The following is a 22,486-nucleotide window of genomic DNA, read 5'->3' as shown; positions in this document are numbered from 1 at the left end:
TATATACGTCTCGTTACAAGGTAGGCTTGCTTGCCCATCTCGTTGGCTTGTTTGTGATTTGGGCCTTGGGTCACTTTGAAAGCCCATATAAAACTCGGCCCACACATGGATGTGGCCCATCTTCCCCCTTCCCGGCCCACGCCGATCAGGGATTCAGGAACAGAGAGCGCGCGCGGCGGCCGGCGGCGTGCCGTTTCGACGGCGGTCGCCGCGCTGGCGCTGACTCCACAAAGTGGAAGTGGGTTGACGTGGCGTGGCGGCCAGTGAAGCGTCGGTGTCCTGACACATGCATGCTTGCCTGCCATCGCGAGTTCGCGACGGCTACCTGCCGCCTTCCTTCTGTTCAGGTGGGTTTCAATTCAAGCAGGCGTAGCTGCTGCTGCTGCTGCTGAGGTTCATCATCATCATCATCCACTAATAAAGTACTAGAAACACACAGAACGTATTAATTAGGTGCAGGAGAAAGGAAGCAACCACAATGATGAGAGTTTATGAATACGCTTTTGCTACGGGCTGTGTGTGTGGTCGATTCAGCAGGGCAAGCTTGTACATGTGGCCATTCGATTCCTGCTCTCTCACAAGATTAATCTTTCTCTGCTGGTTCTGGTTCCATCGTCTCGTCGTCAACCATGGCTGAGTTGTTCACTTCACAAGGCAATGCAATGCCTTCACCACTCACTCGCGTCGAGTGCACCCACCGCCATGGATTCTCCTTCCTTCTCTAGCCTTGGAAGCAATGATGGAGCTGACGACGATGACACCGACGCTGCGTGGCCATTGCATGGATCCCAAGCAATCACCTCAGCCTCAGCTGGTGCGCTGCTGCCGCTGCACCGTCAGCTTCCCCCAAACAGTGCGTGTGAGTGTGACTACGAGAACGAGACGACGCGCTCGCATACATTACATGGTCCAACCTCCACTTCATCGGTGACGAAAAGTCAGCCTGTTTATTCCTCATACATAACCCGATCGGCATCAGAAGCTTATATTTGATCAGAATAATGAATAGCCGATATCTGCAGATTTCCTGGGTTAATTAACAACCTGACATTAACTTTGAGCTTCCACTTGCAGTTGCCGCAGCTCCCAATTCGATTGGGTGCGGATAACATGGCATCGGGAGCTGAAAGCTGATGGATGGAAGGTCCTTGTCTGTCCAAGACGATCTACCTTAACTGACACTGTTCGCGGCCAGCATCCCCTTGCCTGATTACCAGTGAGCGAACGAGTTATAACACCTCTCGGCTTTTCCTGATCAGGCAGCAAGGCACATTTAGCAGCCTTCCAATCAGCTTGTGCTGCAGTTGATGAAGAATCTAATCCTCCTTTTTTCTTTTCGATCGGTGCATGAGTAGTCAGCGTTGCGTTTCTGCAGCTTCATGGTCATTACTCATTACGTCCTGTATTTAAATAAAAAGAACACTAGGAATCGACCGACAACCTGCCGCCGTTGCTGCATTCATTCAGAGATGATTTCATTTCAGTTCGTCCATGGATGATGTCAAGCTTACCCTGGGCTGATGCAGGCAGCGCACTGCAAATACGCAAAGCCTGATGGCATTGATCATCCCTTTGAGCAAAGCAAAGCAACGCAAAGCAAGCGTCCCGAGATGGCATTGGTCCAAGACGCCAAGGAAAAGCTTGAATTTACAGGTACACTACGTTTTCAGGGATTCTGAATTTCTGATGCAGCAGCATGCAGTAGGTGCTATACGAGGCAGCATCAGAGTGCAGCCTTGTTATCATTATCCTTGATCCCGTCGATCGTCTGTGTGCATGCCAGGTGACGGATGGTTGTTGAGGTGCTGCTGTCAGAGCTTGTACTTCCATTCCAAATGCCTAGAAGAAGAGCGTCATCTGTTAACCTCATCATCCTGAAGTCCACTTCTGCTCCAACATCTAGAAGAAGAGATTGTTGATTACACTGCCCAATGCGTCGTCATCTCCATTGTTTCTCAGTCAGTGGCAGTAGTGTACGTTGAACCATCTCCTGTCTTGCCCTGTATTTTTAACTTTGACCTTTTTCTTGCGAGTGCAAAAAAAAAAGGCAACACACGTGGATACATACGGCCGAGAGTGTAGTACCGTTGCTTGGAGGTCTTGACCTCACCTCAGCATCACTCTTGGCTCAGCTTCAGCTCCTAGTCCTAGTCCTACTGATGACGGCGACCTGCTACTGGCGCCCGAGAGTGGCCTCTGCCCTCTGCTAGTCTGCTGCTACTAGAGTCCAGAGGGAGCCTGGGGGGATTTGGTGACACTTAGACGTCTGATCGATGTGTGGCGTTCCATCTAATTGATCCATTCGCCTTGTTAATTTGTTGCTGTAATGTACTATTACCTGTGTCTCTGGCTGTTTGTTTGTTGAAATAAAAGGTGAAGAAAGCTTGTTCCTTTTTAGATTTTATTATTGTAATTATGCAGAGGTACTCTCTGTGTGAGATGTAGTAAAAGTAGGAGCCTCAAGGAAAATTATGACTCTTGGTCACGAAAAAAATCCACAGCTGCTTGCTAAATAAAGATAAATAGTTAAGTATAAGAGGATGGCAAATGGTACGTACACATCTTGTGTGACATGAAAGGTGCTACAACTGAAGTGCTGTGGCACAAACCACTGAATGAACGAACCAAAAAAAGAAACAAGAGAGCTTCTAGCCTCTAGGGGTCAAGTCATGAATCAATGAATTTCTCAGTGAGGTGTCAAGTTGGCCCTCTGAAACTGAAACAAAGGTGTTTTAATTAGCAACGGGGGACATATGCGTGCATGCTGCTTCCACAACAAAGAAGAGAAGCGAGCAGCCGCGATGAGATTAACAAAATGTAACGGCTCAACTCTGAGTGAGGATTAGTAGATCAGGTCAACTGAATGAAAGCCAAAATGGCTTGGAAGTCAAGTCACCACTCTTCAGTACTCGTACAACTTGTCTCAACTTCCAAGCTGTTGTGTTCTCTCCAGCACTTGTGTGGAGAAAGAACAGCCTCCTGGTCATCTGCCGATGAACTGGCGCGCCGCCGACCGTTGCCGGGGAGGGGAAAGCAAAGCTTCACCCCTCTCCTTTGCTTCTTCAGCAAATCATGGGGCGGCGGTGGCGTGCTGGCGGTCGGGAGCTTGTGGTCGTCCGTCATGCCGCCTATTGCCGGTCCGGCAACAGCTAGCCGTGCCGACAAAAGGGTTAGTGCCAGAATCTACATTTCTGTGAGTGTCATCGGGAGATTGGGGGGGGAGTGGTTGGTTGGTCCTCTGTCTGTCTGTCTCTCTCTCTCTCTCTCTGTCTACTAGGGTCTTCTGCCGTACTGCAAAACCATGAGGTGGTTAGCTGATGACATGTCCGGCACCACCGACGGCGAGGCGGCAGCGTCGCCCTGGCACCAGATGCCGTCCCGGACATGCTGCAGGGTCAGGAACGCGGGGAGCTGTCGCCCTCGGCACGTGATCTCCACCTGCACAGATTGACACAATGCATTGCATGCATGCTTCGTCAGTTCAGTAACTTCAGATTAGTTCAGTGCTGTCATCAGAATCAGAAAAATTAACAAGCTCAAACTTGCGCGGAGAGCATCGCTAGTTTTATTCCGGAATGACTCCACACAGATCCATCAACCAATACAATCGGGAAAATAGTGAGAAAGTGATTGGGGTTGGAGATTGATCTTTTTCCTCCAAGTGAACAAACCTCCCCTGCACACAAACACAACCATAGGAACTGCAAAACTTGCAACGGCCATGCATGGCTGATTGGTGCCTGACAACACACAAAAGGCTACAACGCCCAGACAAACTAAGTGGTGCCTGACGCCGATGTTTGATTCCCCTGTTAGTTTGCGATAATAGCAATGCATTACCTTATCCCCCTACAACCACATGTGTGTGTGTGAGAGAGAGAGATGCCCAGACAACCTACTACTACATGCATGTACGATTTATCTGGGAGAAAGAAACTATAGAAAGAGCAAACTAAACGTGCTTACAAAGCTGCAATTGCAAAGCACAGATCTCAACAGCTATCAGTCCGGCCCAAAGTGTACTATTCAAAATTACCAAGCACAGATCTGAGATGCAAAACTGTATGTAACTCTTGTATGCCTTTTTTTCTCCGGCCTATGTCTTTACTGTATTATTTTTCACGGGCCATGTACGCTCCTCATTTGTTTAACCAGACACCTCAAGCTCAAGTCAATGGCTTACAGTCTTGAAAACAATGAATCGCCAAGCCTATACTGAACACCGGCCCACACGATAAAAAAATTCAGAACATTTTCTATTAGTACTAGTAGTATATATAGTAAGCACTAAACAGGGTCCAAGAGCAGTTAACGTTGATTGATTGGTTGGTTGTTTCTTCCTCCTCAAACCTGCCCTTGAGCACGCATGCATGCATTAGGTTAGCATAAGAAGCGCCCACACCCGTGACCCCAGTGTGCAGGTGTTGTAGTAGCCTCCTCCTCCGGCCGTGCATGCTTTGCTTGCCTACCTAACATGCCATGGCATGACAGCAACGCCTGGCCCTACTATGATTTTTTTTTTCAATTTTTAGGTACAATACATAGCGCCACCGACATCGCCGATGTTGATAGCAGATCCTAAAATAGAGAGCTCGTGCTGCATACTCACTAAATAAAATAGATGGCATTTGACATAATAATTGCACTCTAAGCCATAATTAGTACCAAGGACAGGAAAACTTTTGCCAAAAATTGCATATTTTTTCCTTTTTTAAAGATGATTTTGCAGTACAGATGCTAATTTGGAATGTGCATGCACCAGTGGGGCCTTTCCGGTGACATGTTTCCAGGTAGAAGTCCAACCCCTCAACCTCTTCCCCCTCTAGCTCCACCGACGCCAATTCAATCTTCCAAGGCAAAGTTTATTCTTTTTGATATGTTTCCTTTTTCTCTCTCTTTTCCATCTCAGATCAGAGTCAAATACACATTACAAGCATGCACCAGGAATCGATTGTTAAAAAAAGAAACAAGTGATTTCCAAATACTCAGATGGGGCGTTTTCAATTCAATTAAGGCTGTTTTTCTCTGGTACACATGTGCCACAGGACTAAAATATATATCTTAAGGTATGAATCCTTGAATGCAACTCCAATATATATATTCACCTATAGTACAAACCATCCCATTCTTGTTTTTATCCATTTTTATTTATTCTATAATAAAAGAGTAGTTGACACTTAACATCTATGTGTCACTGTTAAGAGAGTACGCTTATATTTATAGTACTAAAATGGAAGCATTGTTACTTTTACGTTTTGCATGCGGGGCCAAGAGAGTACACTGGAAACACTATGGTACCACTATGAATAGACACAATACAGTCTTACAGAAACAAATTAGGAGTTTGATAGTTATTCCACATCCATCACCGAATTAGTGATCTACATTTTTGTCCAATATACGTCCACTGCCTAAAAAACAAATAATAGTATCACGAAACTAGACAAATCCTGTGCACACAAGTCATCATAGAGAGTTACTCACGAAAAAAGTCTTTACAGAAAGAGAAGTTGACCAATCAAATTTGTTATATGTAAATATAAGCTTCTTTCCTTTGCTACTGTTTACTCTACTTCAATCAAATATTTACACCATGCAACATGAACAAGAGAAGGAGCAGCAAGCATGTGAGTTTTAAGCTCTTCCCCGAGATGACTTAAACAAAATGATTCAAGAACTGTCATTAAAAAATGCATACAAGGGTTAACGTTGTAGCATGCTAATGATAAAAAAAATATATCTCAAATGGATTCACGGAAACTACCTCTTGCAAGAAAATGCAAATTAACAGAGGTCTAATTAATGAAAATTAATCTGTTGGCACTCAGATGCAATTTTGGTCGTGAACATAATTGAATCCTGAATTGTTCACTTCATACCAGATTTTTTTCTACACAAACAGCACAATCACAGCCTACCCAAAGATAATTAGAACTACTTATGCAATTATTCTCTTCAAAATTAACTAAACTATATACAGGTATAGCATGCTGATGCAAATTATATGTCTTTTCATATATGTGTGCGGCAAATACCTCACAAGAATTTAAAATTTTAGTTATGAGCTTTATGAATGGAATAAGTATAAAATCTTGAATTCTAGTAAGCTTCCACTATAGCACAGATTTTTTTTGAAAACCTTCACTTTGCGCAAAGCTATTAGTAATCAATAACTACCCCAAATGCATATTAACTTCATCGATCTCTCCAATTAAATGCAGGACTAAAAATGTATACATATATATGGTATTAATACATTCTAATTATCCAGAAATGCTCTATATATGTAAGTTATCTATCTTTGCAGAATATTTGTTCACCTTCTCCAACTGATCTGCATACACTTCACTAATACAAAAAAAATCTTTTGCGAGGCATTTTAGAATAGGCCTCGGAGGTGGGCGGCAATTCAAACCGTGTGCCTCAGATTAACCGAGGCGGTTAAAATTAACCGCCACACATATCGATTTATGGAGGCGAGCATTAACTGAAGCGGGCATTATAACACAACCGCCTAGGTAAATCATTAACCGAGGCAGTTATTTTATAAGACCCGTCTCTTAAAATCTGGCCCAAACAATCCATATCTCAGCCTAATATCACGCTCGTCATATATACGAAGACTTAGGGTTTGGAAGGCCACCAGCACCTTCGTTTCTTCCTCTCTTTTCCCCATGCCAGCAGCGCTCCCCTATCTTCTCCCCCACTCGCTCCCCAGCTACCTCTCTCTTCCTCGCCAACCCACCTCCACTCCCTTCTCCCCCACGCGCTCCCCTCCCCTCCCCTAGGGGCGCTCCCCACCCCTCCCCCTCTCCCCTCTCCTGACAGTACATGGTGATGGCGCCCTCCTCGATGGTGGCTGGAGCTAGATCCTGCCCCCACATCCACAGGGGTGGCGGATCCGCCCTTCTCCTCGGTGGCGACGGATCCAGCCCCCCCTCCTCAGTGGGGGTGGATTCGGCCTTGTCCTCCTCGGTGGTGGTGGATCTAGCCCTCTCCTCGCCGACGGTGGATCCAGCCACCTCCTCGAGGGCGAATCCGCCCTCCTGCTCCTCCTTGTGGTGGATCGACGATGGCAGCGCGAGGCCCTCCCTGCTCCTCCAGGCGTGGCGGCCTCCCTCTCCTCCCTCTCCACCGGCAGTGACTCGCGGGGCCCGGATTAACGGCGACATCGTCATGGCGGTCGGATCGGCGGTTGCGGCATGATGCCCTAGGCCCGTGCAGGTTTTTTCTTTTTTTTGGTTTATTTTCATCGATTAATGGAGGCGGGCAAACAACCGCCTCTATTAATTCTCATTTATTGTGACCTTATGTTGGAGGCGGTTGTGCATGCCCACCTCCGAAAATTGAAAACAACCGTCTCTATAAAGTTTTATGTAGTAGTGCATATATATGCATATGGACTATGGTTGCTACCTTTAAGTTGATTGTTGATTGTAAAATATGTTATTCAAATTGTTCATTGAATTTAGCATAACAGGACATAGATAGTGCAGCAAACTCAATAAATCTCCCTCAGAAAGATATATTTTCACCAGCATTAAGGTAGCTAGTTCATTTCTGTTAGAGTAGCTAAAATTACCTATTCAGGAATAACTAGGTAAAAAGTTCATTTCAGAGTGCTCAAACAATAACTAGCATTAATTGTAAACGCTGCCTGCAAAGCCCAAACTAACTATAGGACAAGAATCAAAATAATATTAACTAAGCCTAGCGCTAGCTAGGTATAACATGATCATGCATGTGGGACTACATTTTTCTACACGGAATACCATCCACCAATCAAGCCAAGCCAAGATGAAGGGTTATAAAAACTTAATCATGCACCAGTGCACCACACATCAAAACAAAAGGAAAGGAGCAGGTACCTATTGTACATACACAAGTAAATAAAATACAAATACTCGAATCATCTTTAGTCATCACATCGATCATGGATCTCTCGCTCTCGATCGTGCGTAAATATGTTTGACGGTATTATTAGATCGTGCTAGAGACGCTTTGCCGATCAAGCAGAATTATTTAAAGACCACGGGCCAGAATATATACACACACATACTGTATGTCATATGGCCATCATCATCATCAGATTCCTTGCAATAATTAGCTGTCATGTAGTGTGGATTATAATTATGTGCAAAGATGATGATGCGTTACATCCCTACAACAATTGTGCACGAAACCAACAATTATTGTCATATACTATGTATGTGCAATTTGGTGGCTCACCTGATTCCTTTGGATGGGTGCAATTTCCTAGCTACAGGAGCGTCCTAACCTACGCACACACACACACATATGGCTACATTTAATTTAATTGGCCTGGCCTGCGATCCTGTGGTCATATCTGATCACGGCCGGCCGAACGACCAAGACACATCAAAGTGATACACTCACGAGCTAATGTATACGTCTCCTACAAATCAGTATAAGAATATTTTTTTATTAATTTTATCTTTATTCATTATTGCACATGGAGTATTTAGTTTAATTTATGCTATGTACATATATGCACAATTAGATTTGTTGTTGCATTGCTCGCCCTGGTTTAAGTCATTGTGAGCCTAGTCCTTTACTCCTTTTATGTTAGTGTTCATAGGTAGAGTGTATGAGCTCATAGAGTTATACCTAAATATGAGCGTTTGGTTTTCACCAGGAGAAAAACATGTACATGTATGGATATTGGGAGAGTTGTCTTAGGTTTGGGTTGGTCTCTTCGTTGAGTTGTATGAGGGAATTTGTGTGTTTTTTTTAATCCGGATTCCACTCTAAAAACTAGGACAAACCACACTTATTATTTCTCCTCCTAATAAAATTAGCATAAAATCTTTTGCCGCCTTGTCGAAAACAAGAATTAATATTAGTAGAATTCCTCAAAATTGAAGCATCCGAATTCAAATAAGGTAATGCATATGCACGTACCTAAAGTAGAGACGACTGAGAAAAGAAAAAGAAAAAGATAGAAGGCCGGCATGTTTGCTTGCATGAAAATTTGATTGATGCGCAAAGTCTACCAACCAGTATGGAGTATACTAGTCTACAGGCAGGCAGGGCAGGCCAGCAGGCATGCATGAGAAAGGTAGTGCACCTCTCACGTTTGTTTGGCCAGGCTTGGCGATCGATGTGGCATATGAATGCATGGACATGCATCCATCAATCAACGATCCCCAGGGAATATTTTCTACTCCACTCTCCTAGATAGGCGATCGAAGGCCGGCCACCACCACCAACAAGTACCCTCCAACTAACACACATCAGATCCATCCATCCATCGATGGAGAATGCAGCTGCTTCTTCTTCGTCCTTCTGAATTTTTAATTAACAATCGTGGCCTTGCATTGGAGGCCATCGTTTGAGCATGCAATAAATGCCGGTTTTCTGGTGAGTGAGCTTAATTAATCGTGTATATTAGGTGTTCATTTGTAGTTGCGTTAGGTTTACTAGTAATTTCCATCTTGATTCCTGATTGGTAGGTGCACCCAGTGCTTCAAACACACACACACACACTCACTCTCTCTCTCTCTCTCAAGAGAGAGAGAGAGAGAGAGAGCGCATATATATGCATGGTCCCCAAGTGAAAGCATGCATGCATGCACATATACATGAGAGAGAAAGTGGCATGCAATTTATAATTAAAGCAGGAGAATCGATCGAGCATGGAGATGGAGTACGTACGTAAAAGCTAGTGATTGAGTAGTGCCCTCATCTCATGTCATGCCCACAACTCCCTAGCTTGTTCTAAGTGCTCTGTCTATCTCTAAAGCTACAGCTATATAGCTTGGTCGATCAATGCAACAAAAAAATGCTAGCTTTAATCGATCCATATCATCCGGACCCAGGCTCCTCCAAACAGATCGCAGCAGCTGCCCAATCGTACACGTACGCATTACTAAAAAAAAACCGTACACGTACGCATGAATCAGTACAAATCAACGAGGACGACACGTCCGCTCGATCCATGCATGAGGGAATTGCAATATATATAGTACAAGCAAGCACTGCATGGGAGCTAGCTAGTGGTCCAGCTCCTCTATCTTGGCTTTTGCTCACCAGCCCGTCTCTAGTCTTGCCTCACTTTCCTTCGATTCATTCTCTGGTAGTGGTATAGTACTCCTACTATATGTTGTGTGATGCCCCTCTCTCTCTAGCTCTAGCTAGCTTCCTATAACCTTCACCATATATATGCAACTTGCCATGTTAATTAGGCCTTGTTTAGTTCACAAAATTTTTCAAGATTCACTGTCACATCGAATCTTGCGACATATGCATAGAGCATTAAATATACATGAAAACAAAAACTATTTGCACAGTTCATCTGTAAACCGCGAGATGAATCTTTTGAGCCTAGTTACTCTATAATTGGACAATGTTTGTCAAATAAAAACGAAAGTGCTACAGTGCCGTTTTTCACCAGTTTTTGCGAACTGAACAAGGCCTTATTCTCTTTCTCTCCACACAAACTTATGCATGCGTTCTATGCCTGTCCCCACTCCCATGCACAATCTCTCACTTCGATCGGAAGCCAATCATATGGGCACAAAACTACAGTGCTCTTGTGGATGCATTTCATTGGCCATAGCTAATAAGATGCGTGTGTCTAATACTATATATTCCACTCAAAATGCGGCACTGAACGTCCTTGTATTTGTCATCTAACAACTACACACACACACACACATAACCCCAGCTGCTGCTAGTAGTGTTAATCTAACCTATCTAGCTAGCCTATATATACTCTTTATCTAATCTTTGCCGTCTGGTGTGTGAAAGAAAATATGTTGATCATGCATCTCTACATCAAGCACATAATTTTGCTATAGCTTCACAACTGAGTGAGGTCTGAGGTAAGCTCAACGATAGCATGACAGCATATTACCATGCAAATAAAGGCGCTTGCTGCACTCGATCATTGCATAAAAAAGTAATTACTACGGCGTACGTGTTACTACTTAATTACTAGTGGGGTCATTTGTGGAAAAATTTAATAAATAAGCGACATGAGATCCCTTGGATTCACTATCATTTCATACTCTTTTCTTTAATATATGGGAGAAATAGTAGTATTTTGTTTGAGTAGTTATGCTTATATCACTTTGAACATCACACTTCATCACAAACTAATCAGTCGATGCATGCATCCTACCACTCACAAATTCCCTTTCTCAGAATTGTCTGTAGTGATGGCTAGATGCCCGCTGCATTAATTTCACGACTAGGATAGCAACTAAGGAAAAAAGAGCATCAAGCTAGTAGAGACAAAGAAGAAAGTACAATTCATAAGCATATAGAAAGTGGGAGCAGCCGTTTGGTTATGATTTCCAGTACACTACTATATTAAAGCATAAATAGATGGAATCTTTTTGATTAGCTAAGGCCTGTCACTAACCCCTCCCCCCCGCATCAATATCCTAATAACAAAGAGCATGGTCACATTCCATATTCTTGTGCATTGTTAAATCCACATGCATCATATCCCTAGCTAGTCATGCGGGCCTTTCACCACTCACGATTGACACATGTTCAAACCTAGTAAAACCAGGAACCTCTCTTCTTATTTTAATTTACAGAGGAGAACTAACCTCCTCCTGCCTCAATTATTGTTGATAAAAGTTTAGATAATATTGAATTGGTTTGTAGAGACAAAGTTGACCTTAGAAATGTTTATTCTGCATGCATGGCATCTTTGTATAGGAAAAAGAAACTGCTCTCTTTGCATGGCGTACGTCGGTGGTGAAGGTTGCTAGGCTAGCTAGTCAAGACCAGATGATAGCTACAAAATTAAACAAAAACATTTACTCCATCCATCGTGGATGACATTTGACAAAAAATATGCATGGTACCATAGGACTCCAGAGTTATGAGCACTTCATTTTTGAAATAGAAAAAGTATCATATTAGCGAATAGTGATGCTACAGTCCCTTTTTCACAAGGTCTTTGTCTTAATAAGGTCAAATTATGGATCTAACTTGTTCTTGGAATCATTCTAGGACGATAGACACCAGGAATTTTGTAGGCATTAATCATCGACTTGCATTTTGTGTATTATTTATACTATTATCATGTTCTCATATTATTAATGCAGATGAAATAACAGGTACAATTTATTATTGCATTATATTCGTTTTTCTTTGGAGCTATGGCTGACCTAGCTAGGAAACTAAAATAATAAAGATTAACTTATCTCAGACTTTTGCATGGCGTTTAATTCAGAACTTGAAAAATATACAAAAATGTGAGCAAATTTTACATCTATGTGTTTTGAGGAACCATGCCATCTTTGTTCATTATGTAATTGACAGATGATCAAAATTTTAATTAAGCCCCTGACATTTAGCTTGGATAAACAATAATTTCATTGAGCTGAGCCTTTTTTTCACTTTCTCTATAAGATACCTTGATTGCACAGAGAGCTACTAATAATTCCTCAGAAAAGAAAAAATCGAATCAGTAATCACTTGGATTCAGTTACTAGTACTAGGCATTACTTACAGGGTCTTTTACTCTGATTGTTTGTACCTTAATTTATACAGCTTAACTGAACACTAATTTCAATTAATAATCTTGTGAATCAAGCTTCTTAGGACCCGACTGAAAGTCACTGGTGAATGCATGTACGTACAGTCATGTATACTTATATGAACTGCCAGTCTGACACACACATTAGAACAAGTATATTATATATATTTGGCACTCAAGTATAAGATAATACTACGTACTTAAGCTTCAGACCTGTGGTTAGCCCATCAATTCCTCCACACATATAGATTAATTATCCACACATACATATACACCGTGCAGGCCCGTACCTATAGTTATTATATATATATATATATATATATATATGTTTTGTATCTATACGCATCTTTCATATCTAATTGTTGCTTATACGTCTACACCAACGACACTCTTTTCTAAGGTCGGATACGTACATTGCACAATAGCAAGCGCATTAGCCACCTGAAAAGTTAGCTGGCCTTTCATCATTGGGTATGGCATCTCTACTTCTCCGGTAGCTGTGCTGTGTGTGCAGGTATATATTAGCTATATATATAGTAGCACTATCAGGTAGAAGTATTTATGGTTTAATCTACAAGAAAGGAGATTCCGTGCATATGACAATTATTCATTCATTCATGTTTTCACTTTGCATGAGATTATTGATCAACACTGAGACGAGGAGACGAAACAATAGAGCTAGGCAAGTGAAAAAGGCCAGGCAGGCATGTATATATTTTTGGAAGAAAAGTGTATTATATATATGGTAGTGCAAATGTGGACAATCAAAAGAAAACAAAGTTACGGTCATGCGTGTAAGTATGTATATACATGCGCGTGTAGTCCTGAACAAAAAGAAGCCTATCATTGCAGTTGCTGAGAGAGCATATGCAGGCTTGCAAGGTAGGCCTATCGAGTGGAAAAGGAAGCAAGATCTCCAAGCCATTATGAAAAGGATCCATCCCCCAGTGATGGAGCAGCAAGAAATGGTGTGTGTGTGAGAGAGAGAGAGAGAGAGAGGAGGTGCTGTTCGTGCACATACACTCTCTCTTTCTCTCTCTCCACACACACACATGCATACGGCCGGAGAGAGAGGGAAGACACTCGAAAGCCCTACTTGATGCTTCTTCCTGATGCCATACGGTGAGGTAGCTACTACTAGCTAGCTAGAGGTGAGGATGGCGCATAGCTTTCAGTGATGCATGGTAGGTGAAGGAGGCTCTTTCTAGGGCACCATCTATCTCGCTCAAGACTCTCTCTCTCTCGCTCGCAATATACTTTTGCTCACACAATACAGAAACACGGCAGAGGATGCACTAGCTGTACGTGGTATGTACTCATGTACCCTATATATATATATACAGATATATAGATGGACGATGAGATGATGAAGACAGCTAGCTATCTTTAGCTAGCCCCTGTCGTAGCTCTGTTGCATGCATGTTCTTGTACACACGCTCTCGCTCGCCACCATCTGCGGCATTGCATTGCACTACTACTAGGTGCACAGGAGAAGGGGAGGAACGGAGACAAGCAAAAGAGAACGAAACGGAGGAGAAAAGGCTCGGGAACAATGATGAGCTTACAGGCCATTTTTCTGAGCCTAGAGGTGCATAGGAAAAGAAAGAACAGAAAGGCGTGTTCATGGGGGGCTCTTAGCTACCTGCCTAAGGCTACTACTACTACTACTACTACGCAGCTCCAAAAAGCTTTTGTGCACCCAGAAATGCACAAGGGACGGAGCAGCAAGCTGCCAAGGTCCATCACTAGCCAGTGATAACTAACCATCTATCTAACCCCCTCCCTTTCTCTCTCTAGGATGGATTAGCTAGTAGGGGAGAGAGAGAGAGGAGAGCTACTCTCTTGTCAAGTGGTGGCGGTGGTGGTGGTGAGAGAAGGGGGTGATGTGCCACCCCAAGACATACACCCCTCACCTACAACAGGAACAAGACCTCACTACTACTCACTCACTTACATGTATGCATATGTTGTGATGTTGTCACACAAACTTAAAACATGAGTACATGTATATATATTTTATACAAACAACACACTGAAAATATGGGCGCATATATATATATATATATATATATATATGCATATATATTAAACATATAAGTGTGTGTAGTCCCACATCTGTATGGTACAACTAGTCCCTTTTCTAGCTCTCGAGTTCCTTTCATCACCGATGTTGGGAAAGCAAGGCAAGGGGCCGACGGCAAACACGCACCATGAGGGAGCTAAGTGTGTGTGAAGAGAGGGGAAAAAAGGGAATAAAGATAGAAAAAAAAGCACCACACAACGAAAAGAGAAGCATGCATGTGTACAAGCAAGCAAGCAAGCAAGAAAAAAGCCCAAACAACGCTTCAAGGAAGGAGATTGGAATTGTGATGAAGAATACGAATAAACCGCACCTCTGATTCGTCCTCCAATCCAAGCTTGCCGGCCAGGTATTTGATCAGCAGCCGGACTGTCACCCTCCCGTCCCTGCAACACAGCATCACAAGGTCAATTAGTTTTATAAATAAATACAGAGAATAATAAAAGAAATACCTGCAGCTAGATGATGCAGCATGTGATTTTTATTTTGTGCTGCATGAATGAAATTTGTGCTAGCATTGACAAAACCTACACTAATCCAAATGCAGGATGCCATGCCTGATTGATGCATCGAATTCAGATTAAAGAAGATGAGAAATAAATAGTACTTGATCCGTAGGTAGCTTCTCGGAATCTGAGGCAAGAATGGCTCCCTCCCTCTGCACGAATCAATCCAAAGGAAAATTAACCCAACAATGCTCCAAGTTAATTTTTGGGAGAACAGAAAAAGCAAGTGACGAAGAGAATAATCGAATTCAAAATGACGGCCAAAAGTAATAAGCGATTCAAAAAATCCTTAAGAATACGCCACATTTTGCAGGGATTTATCGGATCCACCGACAGGGAGATTGATAGAAGAAAAGAGAGACAGGTGACGACGAACACAACAGAAGCCCACACATATGAACACATGAAATGCTCGCATGGCTACTAGTGCAACACTCACTGGTGCGGGGCGGCCTGGAGCGCGAACCAGACGCCGGCGGCCGACGGCGGCAGGACGACCCTGATCGCGTCGAGCCCGGAGCCGGCGCCGGGGGTGTAGAACGCGCCGTGCCCGAACCCGAAGGGGATCAGCGACGGCGGCGGCGGTGGCGCCACCGCGGAGGGGCTCCACGGCGGCAGCCAGGGCGGCCCGGCGCGCGGCACGGGCAGGGCTATGGACGCCTGCGGAATGCCGTGCGCGGCCTGGTGCAGGAAGGGCCCCGGTGGGAAGCCCATGCCCGGCGGTCGTTGCGACGACAGCAGCGGCGGCGGCGGCGGCGGCCGCTGCGGTTCCGACGACGACAGCAGCAGCGGCGACGGCGGCCCCGCCGCGCGGTCTGCTGCGAAGGCGACGCCGGGGTGCGTTGCGGCGCTGGGGGACGCCGGGGCGAGGCCGAGCCGGAGCCAGTCCCCGGCACCGCCGTTGCCGCTGCTCCCTCCGCTGCTGCTCCCGCTGGTGCCCGCGGCCTCCTGGTGGCTGCTGCCGGCGGGCTGGAGCGGCCGCAGCGTCAGCTGCTGCTGCTGCTCCCTGTGGGCGTGGGCGTGGCGCGTGTGTTGGTCGTCCGCCTGCTGCTGCTGCTGCTGCCTCTCCTGCGGCGGCGGAGGCGGCGGCGGCTTGGTCGACGGCTCGCTGTGGTGCTTGTCGATGGGCTCCTGTGCCATGTGGCTCGAAGCCGCCGTCGGCGTCACGCCGAGGCCTGCGGCGGCGGCGGCGGCGCAGGGCGTGGCATGCGCGTCGCGGAGGAGCGGCGGCTGCAGGTTCCGAGCCGGGACCATCCGGGCTGCCGCCGGCTCATGCCATCCGCCCCGGCCCGGCCCGGCCTAGCGTGCGCGCGCGCCGCCTCGCTTGCTCCTCCGTGCACTACTCGCTCCTTGAGTCCCCTCCGCCTTGCTGCGGGGGCGGGGACGCGCGCGTCAGATAGCGACGACCGACCGCAGCGCAGACGCGACGGCCGCTCGTGTGGGCTAGCTACAACAGGAGTTGAGATGAGATGAGATGCGAGGGGAGAGAAGGAGGAGGGGGGAAGAGCGGAAGAAGTTGCTAGAGGTGGAAGAGCAAGGGAGGGAGCAGTAGCAGCATGGCACGGGGCAGCACCGCAGCAAGGAGGAGGAGGAGAGATATTAGAGAGAGAAGAAGACGACGACCTCGGAGACGAGCACGCACATATAGGGAGGAGAGGGAGTAGTCTAGCTTCGACGCGGCGAGAGAGAGAGAGAGAGAGGGGACTAACTATTGGGCCCCCCACCGGGTCCTGCGGGGACAAAAGGAACGGCAGGGGCCGCCGTGCAGAGGGTTGCAACGCAAAACCGCCGTCCCTCAGGGTGTTTCGCGGAAGACGTACGTGGAGCCCGCGGGGCGGGGGGAGGTGCTTACGTGGTAACACCATGATGTGTAGCCCCGCCTGTGACCGGCGGCGTTGCTTTCCCGGGTCGGGTCGCGTCGTCGTCTCCGGCGAGAGCAGCCCTGCGCTGGTCGTACGGGACCCCGTGCGGCCGTGTAAGCTGCTTGCCTTGCTGCTTTCGGCACGGCCAACGTACGTCGTGGCCGTTCAGAGCGCCGCTGCTGCGATGTGTGGCGGCGCTTTCTGGAAATCGGACCACGACACACATAAGCTGTTGGATGTTATCAGATTCATCTCAATTGGAGTGAATTGAGATGGAATTTAGTTCAAGTTCCACTCCAATCCAGTCCAACACACGTGGATTGATTCGAATCTGACTACATCCAAACAAGATCTAAGGCTTAACTACTACTCCTGTAAATTAAATCAAGAGTATATCTACTAGAGGTTCGGGTGTTATAGGAGGAACACTTGAATTTTTTTAATGTTCATCTTTTTCCTCATTCCTACTACGGCCACACAGGGTTTAGATGCAACCTTGCACGGTCGTGGCAGCTTTTTTTTTCGCAGCGAGCTCTAGCTTTCGCAGCGAGCTCTAGCTATGGACATCTCTATCATCGCTAGGGCTCCTAATTGTCTTGCCACAGTCTTTGCTGCTTGACTATATATATATACCGTGAAGCTCATTTCTAAAGCCGCCAAACTTAGGCCTTGTTTACTTTCAAAATTTTTTGTAAAATATGAATAATAGCACTTTCGTTTGTATTTGACAAATATTGTCTAATTATGGACTAACTAGGTTCAAAAGATTTGTCTCGTCATTTTCGACCAAACTGTGTAATTAGTTTTTATTTTCATCTATATTTAATACTCTATGCATACGTCTAAGATTCGATGTGACGGAAAATCTGAAAAATTTTGTAAAATTTTTGGGAACTAAACAAGGCTAAGAAGAACTGCCGTTGGATCTGATGGCCAAGAAGAAATCGAGGGCAAACAACAGGAGAAACACTTAAGTGACATATAGCTTTACCGTAAATCAAATGTCTTTGCAGCATAAAAAAAAACCAGGCAACTCAAATCGTGAGAATATAAATTTTGGATGGCACACTTTCTAAACTATATATATAGGTGTTACCAACAGACGAGAGGGTGAAGGTGTCAATGCAACGTTATCATCAGAACGATAGAATCTTGACAGGATGGTCGAATTGGGTCATATTTTACAAAAGATCCCTATTTTTTTAGTCTAAAAGTATTTTTTGTTTGGTATAGGATTTTAATTTCTATGTCTACCCATTCTAGTTTTGCGAAAAATCCATTTGTATTGAGTTGGTAGGGACGACATTCAAAAATCAACTAGATCATTAATAATGTTTCAAAATGACAATTTTAATTCTATATACTGTCGGCTATTGTATTCTCCACTTAGAATTTTTCAGGGGAATTTTAAACGTGCAATGCGTTTCCTGTATCATCAGTTTAGAAACGCTAAATATAAGAAATAAACCAAGTGCCATAACAAAAGCATACTAAACCCTTTGTGCAACTGGGCTGGACCACATCATAGCTTGTGTTGCCGTGTGGCCCAGCAGGAAAACATGCATGCATGCATGACCCAACCAGGTTTGCTCAAAAAAATAAAATAAAATGCATGACCCAGCCAGGTTTAGTCCAAATTACCTCTAGTCTTAATACATGTTTCATAAAAGTATCCTGTACATTAAATAGGGTGCCACATAAGCAAAATTGCTGACTTGGCATGATCATTAAATAAAAGAATTTCATCACATTAGAGAAGAGTTTCATTCTCATGAAACTCATGTGGCTCGGTTACCTAGTTTATAATCTTGCTAACTGTGGTATAAAACTATGCATTGAGACTGACCTTAAGACTAATCTAAATAGATTGTGATCCACAGCACCACCTCCCAGCGTGGAGTATCATGCATCCGTGGCATGGCGGTGCCCCACACCACTTAATAAATCTTTTGAGTGTCTCTCACTCACGCCGCATTTAAACTTTTTGCTTAGAATTCAGTGACATGTGTGTTAGCCCGCCCTAATGAACTATCAAGGCATGCATGATCTGTCACTCTAGAAGAGAGACATGAAGTACAGGCTAGCTAGCGAGCTAGGGTTCTACTAGCTTGCATGCACCCAAGAGGGGAAACCTTTTCCTTCCCCCATGCATGGCAATTTGTGATAATGCCTAGGATCTTGGAGAAGGTGATGTTCTTCCTACTGAATTGAATCGTGTACTCCGATCGACCAATGTTGAGAGAAAACAGGAGCTTCTTCACTTAATTCCGAGGGCGACATGACTGCCAAATGGCAACAGAGAGCACCTTAACCTTGGTTTGTGATCATGCAACGCTGGCGTTTAAGCCACGTCGATTGAGATTTTGGCAGTGTTGAATTAATCGATCGTTGAAGTGGAATCATATATATAAATCACTTGTTTGGTCCCCGCTACAAGAGCGCACGTGAAGGAAAATTTTGATGGGCCTTTAATTTGTTTGGTCCCCGCTGGTTGTATCTTTTTTTTCCCTTTCGGGCTCAGTTTGTAGGTTGTAGGTGTTGCCTCTATTGTATCCTTTCCTTTTTATTGTTTCTTAGTTTCTCACCAGCTTGGTGGTTTATAATCTGTGCTATGACGGTTCTATCGTAGCTATGTCATGTAATTCTCATGATAAACGAGCTATATTCGCTGATAAAAAAAAATTATATAATGTCATTTTGATGCAGTCTTCGTCAAGTAGGAAAAGTTGGTTAGTACTACCTTCGTTACAATTTATAAATCGTTTTGTTACTATATATCTCGATATAATGTATGTCTAGAGACATAGTAAAATAGACATACTAAAAAGTTAAAGTTACTTATAATTTGGAGCTAGCAGAGGAAGTAGTAGTATATAGAAGTAATAATTACATGTTTGTGAAATAGAAAATTAAGATATATCATAGTATATATTTTCTCCAAGCTACAGGGTAGCTACAGCTCTACTCTCTAAATAGCAATATGTTTGGAAAAGGGACGTTTAGGCCTCGTCCTTTAGAGGGTGTTTGGCACTACTTCGCTCCCGTTTTTCCAGCTCTGCTCCACGAACTCTATCATAGAGCAGTTCCATCGTGGAGTTTGTGGAGCAGACAGTATTGTTTGGCACACAGCTCTGCTCCAGCTGCAGGACTGGGTTGTTATCATGCAAATAGTCCATTATACCCCTGATTGAAAATTACACTTGGTCGAACATATATGACTACTTGTACGCAATGAGAACAATATACGTATCAAAATACATAAAATGAGCACGCCATAATTATAATATAAATAATAGTTTTTGTTGATGCAAAAGTAGATCTGCAAACACAAAGGGCTAATACCCGATTCAACGTTAAGGCGTGCCAGCCGATTTGACCTTACAATCGACAAAGGTGATAACTTCAACAGTTTGGTCCCGACAACAGCGATGCGCCCGGATGTCACGGCCAAGAGGTATTCACGCGGAACTTAAGAACTCGTCGAGATTAACTCGATGAATTCCTAAGAACTCGTAAGTAAAAAGAAAATATACAGGGTGACGAAGTCGTCGAAAAAGTAGATGCTAGAATATTTATAAAAACTTGTGTTTGATTGATTGTGTATATTCATTACATCGCCACGGGGTCTATATTTATACCCTGTTCAAAAGAGTTACAATCAGACACGACTAGGACTCGAATTCCAAATTGAACGAAATCCATATGCAGAACAAACTCTAATAACTATGAAAAACATTAATTTATCCACCACAACCGATCGGCCTTACCAATCCTATGTTTTCCCTTGCTAATTATCGGCAAACCACCTTTTGTCGGCATCGGCAATCACCAACATCAGTCATCGGCATAGATCGGCCACCACCCTTAGCTATATCCTGCTGTCTCTCCATCGGCATCAATCTCATCGGCAACTCTTCTGATAACCAGTCACCACTCTTTCATCTGCTGATCTATATTTCATTAATTCCCAGATACACGTCCAAAGACACTTGTCCAAAAACGGCGTCGACACATGCACCCCAATTCTGGAGTATAAAATCATTAATGCTCCGAAATTTTCTCCAATAAATACGCCCTTTTCGCAATTATTTCCTCCTAACGGTCATCAATTGCCAAACCCAAACAACCTCTGCCCGATTCTCTAGCATGTTCCTCAAATCTCTCGACTCTCAGAACTGAATCTCTCAAACATATGCTCATCGGCAATATTTCCGTTAGAGACATACTGCCGATGAGCCGACCAGGAGATCTCGCACAGTAAAATTTCTTCAAAATCACGACCGCTTGCTGTCAAATCACCTACACAATCCCTTGATTATCGTGCGAACAGTTACATATCCACCTGAATACCCTCGGATTTCACGGATACAGCAAAGAGATAAGTCAAAATTGCCCCTGCTCACTTTATCCTATAAATACTGCCTTCCTTGGTACTCTTCCTCCACCTTGTCATTCCACATTCTCCAAACCCATCTTCCTGGTGGCGGTACTGTTCGAGGAGCCCAAGAACCTCAGTGAGCACCAACAGTCCCTCAATCCGTCGATCCTCTTCTTCCCCGGGAAGAAAATGGCCATTAACTTCACTGTCCCTGAGATCAATTTTCTTCATCTCTCCCTTTTTCTTGTCGTACTTCTATTTTCTGCAAATCTATTTACTGAGTATGTTTTTCTCTTCTCTGTTCTTTCTATTCTTTCAACCTTGAAACCTTTTAGGAGTTGGCCGATAAAATTGTGATTCCCACTGAACAACCCCATCTCCAATGTCTTGGGCCATTGGGCAATCCGGATCCTACCGATTTGATAAATGCAGAAACCAATAGGATTCCCTTTAGAGCTGAAAACTTCTCATTAGATCTGTGGAAAGACACCTTTCGATCCTGGCCCAGTTCTACTAAGGGGTGGAAAGATTGGTTTCTGAGAATCGGCAACTCAAATGAAGTCCGATGGGGAGAGCGTAAATTAGACTAGTGCATCAGGCTATCCATTGCCGATATGGAGAGAAACGAATCACTACTGATAGCAGCTTCATACTTCTGGTCAGATACCCTCAATGCTATCATATTTGGTCATGGCTCTGCTTCACCTACTCTTGCCGATGTGCTCATGCTTACGAGTTTAGATATATCCACTGCCGATGATAGCCACCTATACGATCGTAAACCCGAGCGCAAAGTAGAAACCCGTAACATCGGCAGGTGGTCAGGGTACATTCAGAAGTACCAGAGAATAGGACCAGTTGGGCAGAGGGAACATGCCATTTTCCTGAATATGTGGCTAGATAAGTTCGTCTTCTGTGGCCGATTGGTAGGACCAACCTCCGTCTACCTATCGGCAGCAGAGAGATTAGCCGATGGCGGCCAATTTCCTCTTGGTCGATACTTGCTCAGTTCTGCCTATCACCTCCTTCATCAAGTAGTTCAGAAGCTCCTGTTGGGCCAACCCATCGGCAACCTAGGAAGTCCTTGGTGGTTTATCAACATGTGGCTAAACGTCCATATGCACAAATGCCTTCGGTTCGACC

The 22,486-nt window shown here is 44.4% G+C and overlaps 1 protein-coding gene and 1 long non-coding RNA gene across 6 annotated transcripts; one reads left to right on the top strand and one right to left on the bottom strand.

Annotated features, from left to right (window-relative positions):
- LOC110436234 lies at positions 112-2,397 on the top strand. 2 transcript variants are annotated; one of them, XR_002454040.1, is made up of 3 exons: positions 112-1,216; positions 1,527-1,653; positions 1,784-2,397. It is a non-coding gene; the product is annotated as an uncharacterized LOC110436234 (long non-coding RNA). The 2 variants fall into 2 exon arrangements; XR_002454039.1 differs by having other exon boundaries at positions 112-1,653.
- LOC8072020 (protein enabled homolog) lies at positions 2,536-16,813 on the bottom strand. Of its 4 annotated transcripts, XM_002446299.2 has the most exons (5): positions 16,515-16,811; positions 15,543-16,387; positions 15,205-15,255; positions 14,911-14,983; positions 2,536-3,438 (listed from the first exon to the last, which is right to left on the bottom strand). In XM_002446299.2, the coding sequence occupies exons 2-5, from the start codon at positions 16,355-16,357 to the stop codon at positions 3,274-3,276; spliced, it is 1,104 nt and encodes a 367-aa protein (XP_002446344.2). In that variant the 5' UTR covers positions 16,358-16,387; positions 16,515-16,811; the 3' UTR covers positions 2,536-3,273. The 4 variants fall into 4 exon arrangements, with proteins under 4 accessions (XP_002446344.2, XP_021318395.1, XP_021318396.1 ...); XM_021462720.1 differs by having other exon boundaries at positions 15,543-16,811; XM_021462721.1 differs by lacking the exon at positions 2,536-3,438 and adding an exon at positions 5,282-5,411 and having other exon boundaries at positions 15,543-16,813.

Source organism: Sorghum bicolor, chromosome 6 (genome assembly GCF_000003195.3).
Source record: "Sorghum bicolor cultivar BTx623 chromosome 6, Sorghum_bicolor_NCBIv3, whole genome shotgun sequence".
In the NCBI taxonomy this organism is placed as follows: Eukaryota; Viridiplantae; Streptophyta; class Magnoliopsida; order Poales; family Poaceae; genus Sorghum; species Sorghum bicolor.
The sequence above is the reverse complement of the archived record's forward strand: the minus strand, read 5'-3'. Positions and strand labels throughout refer to the sequence as shown.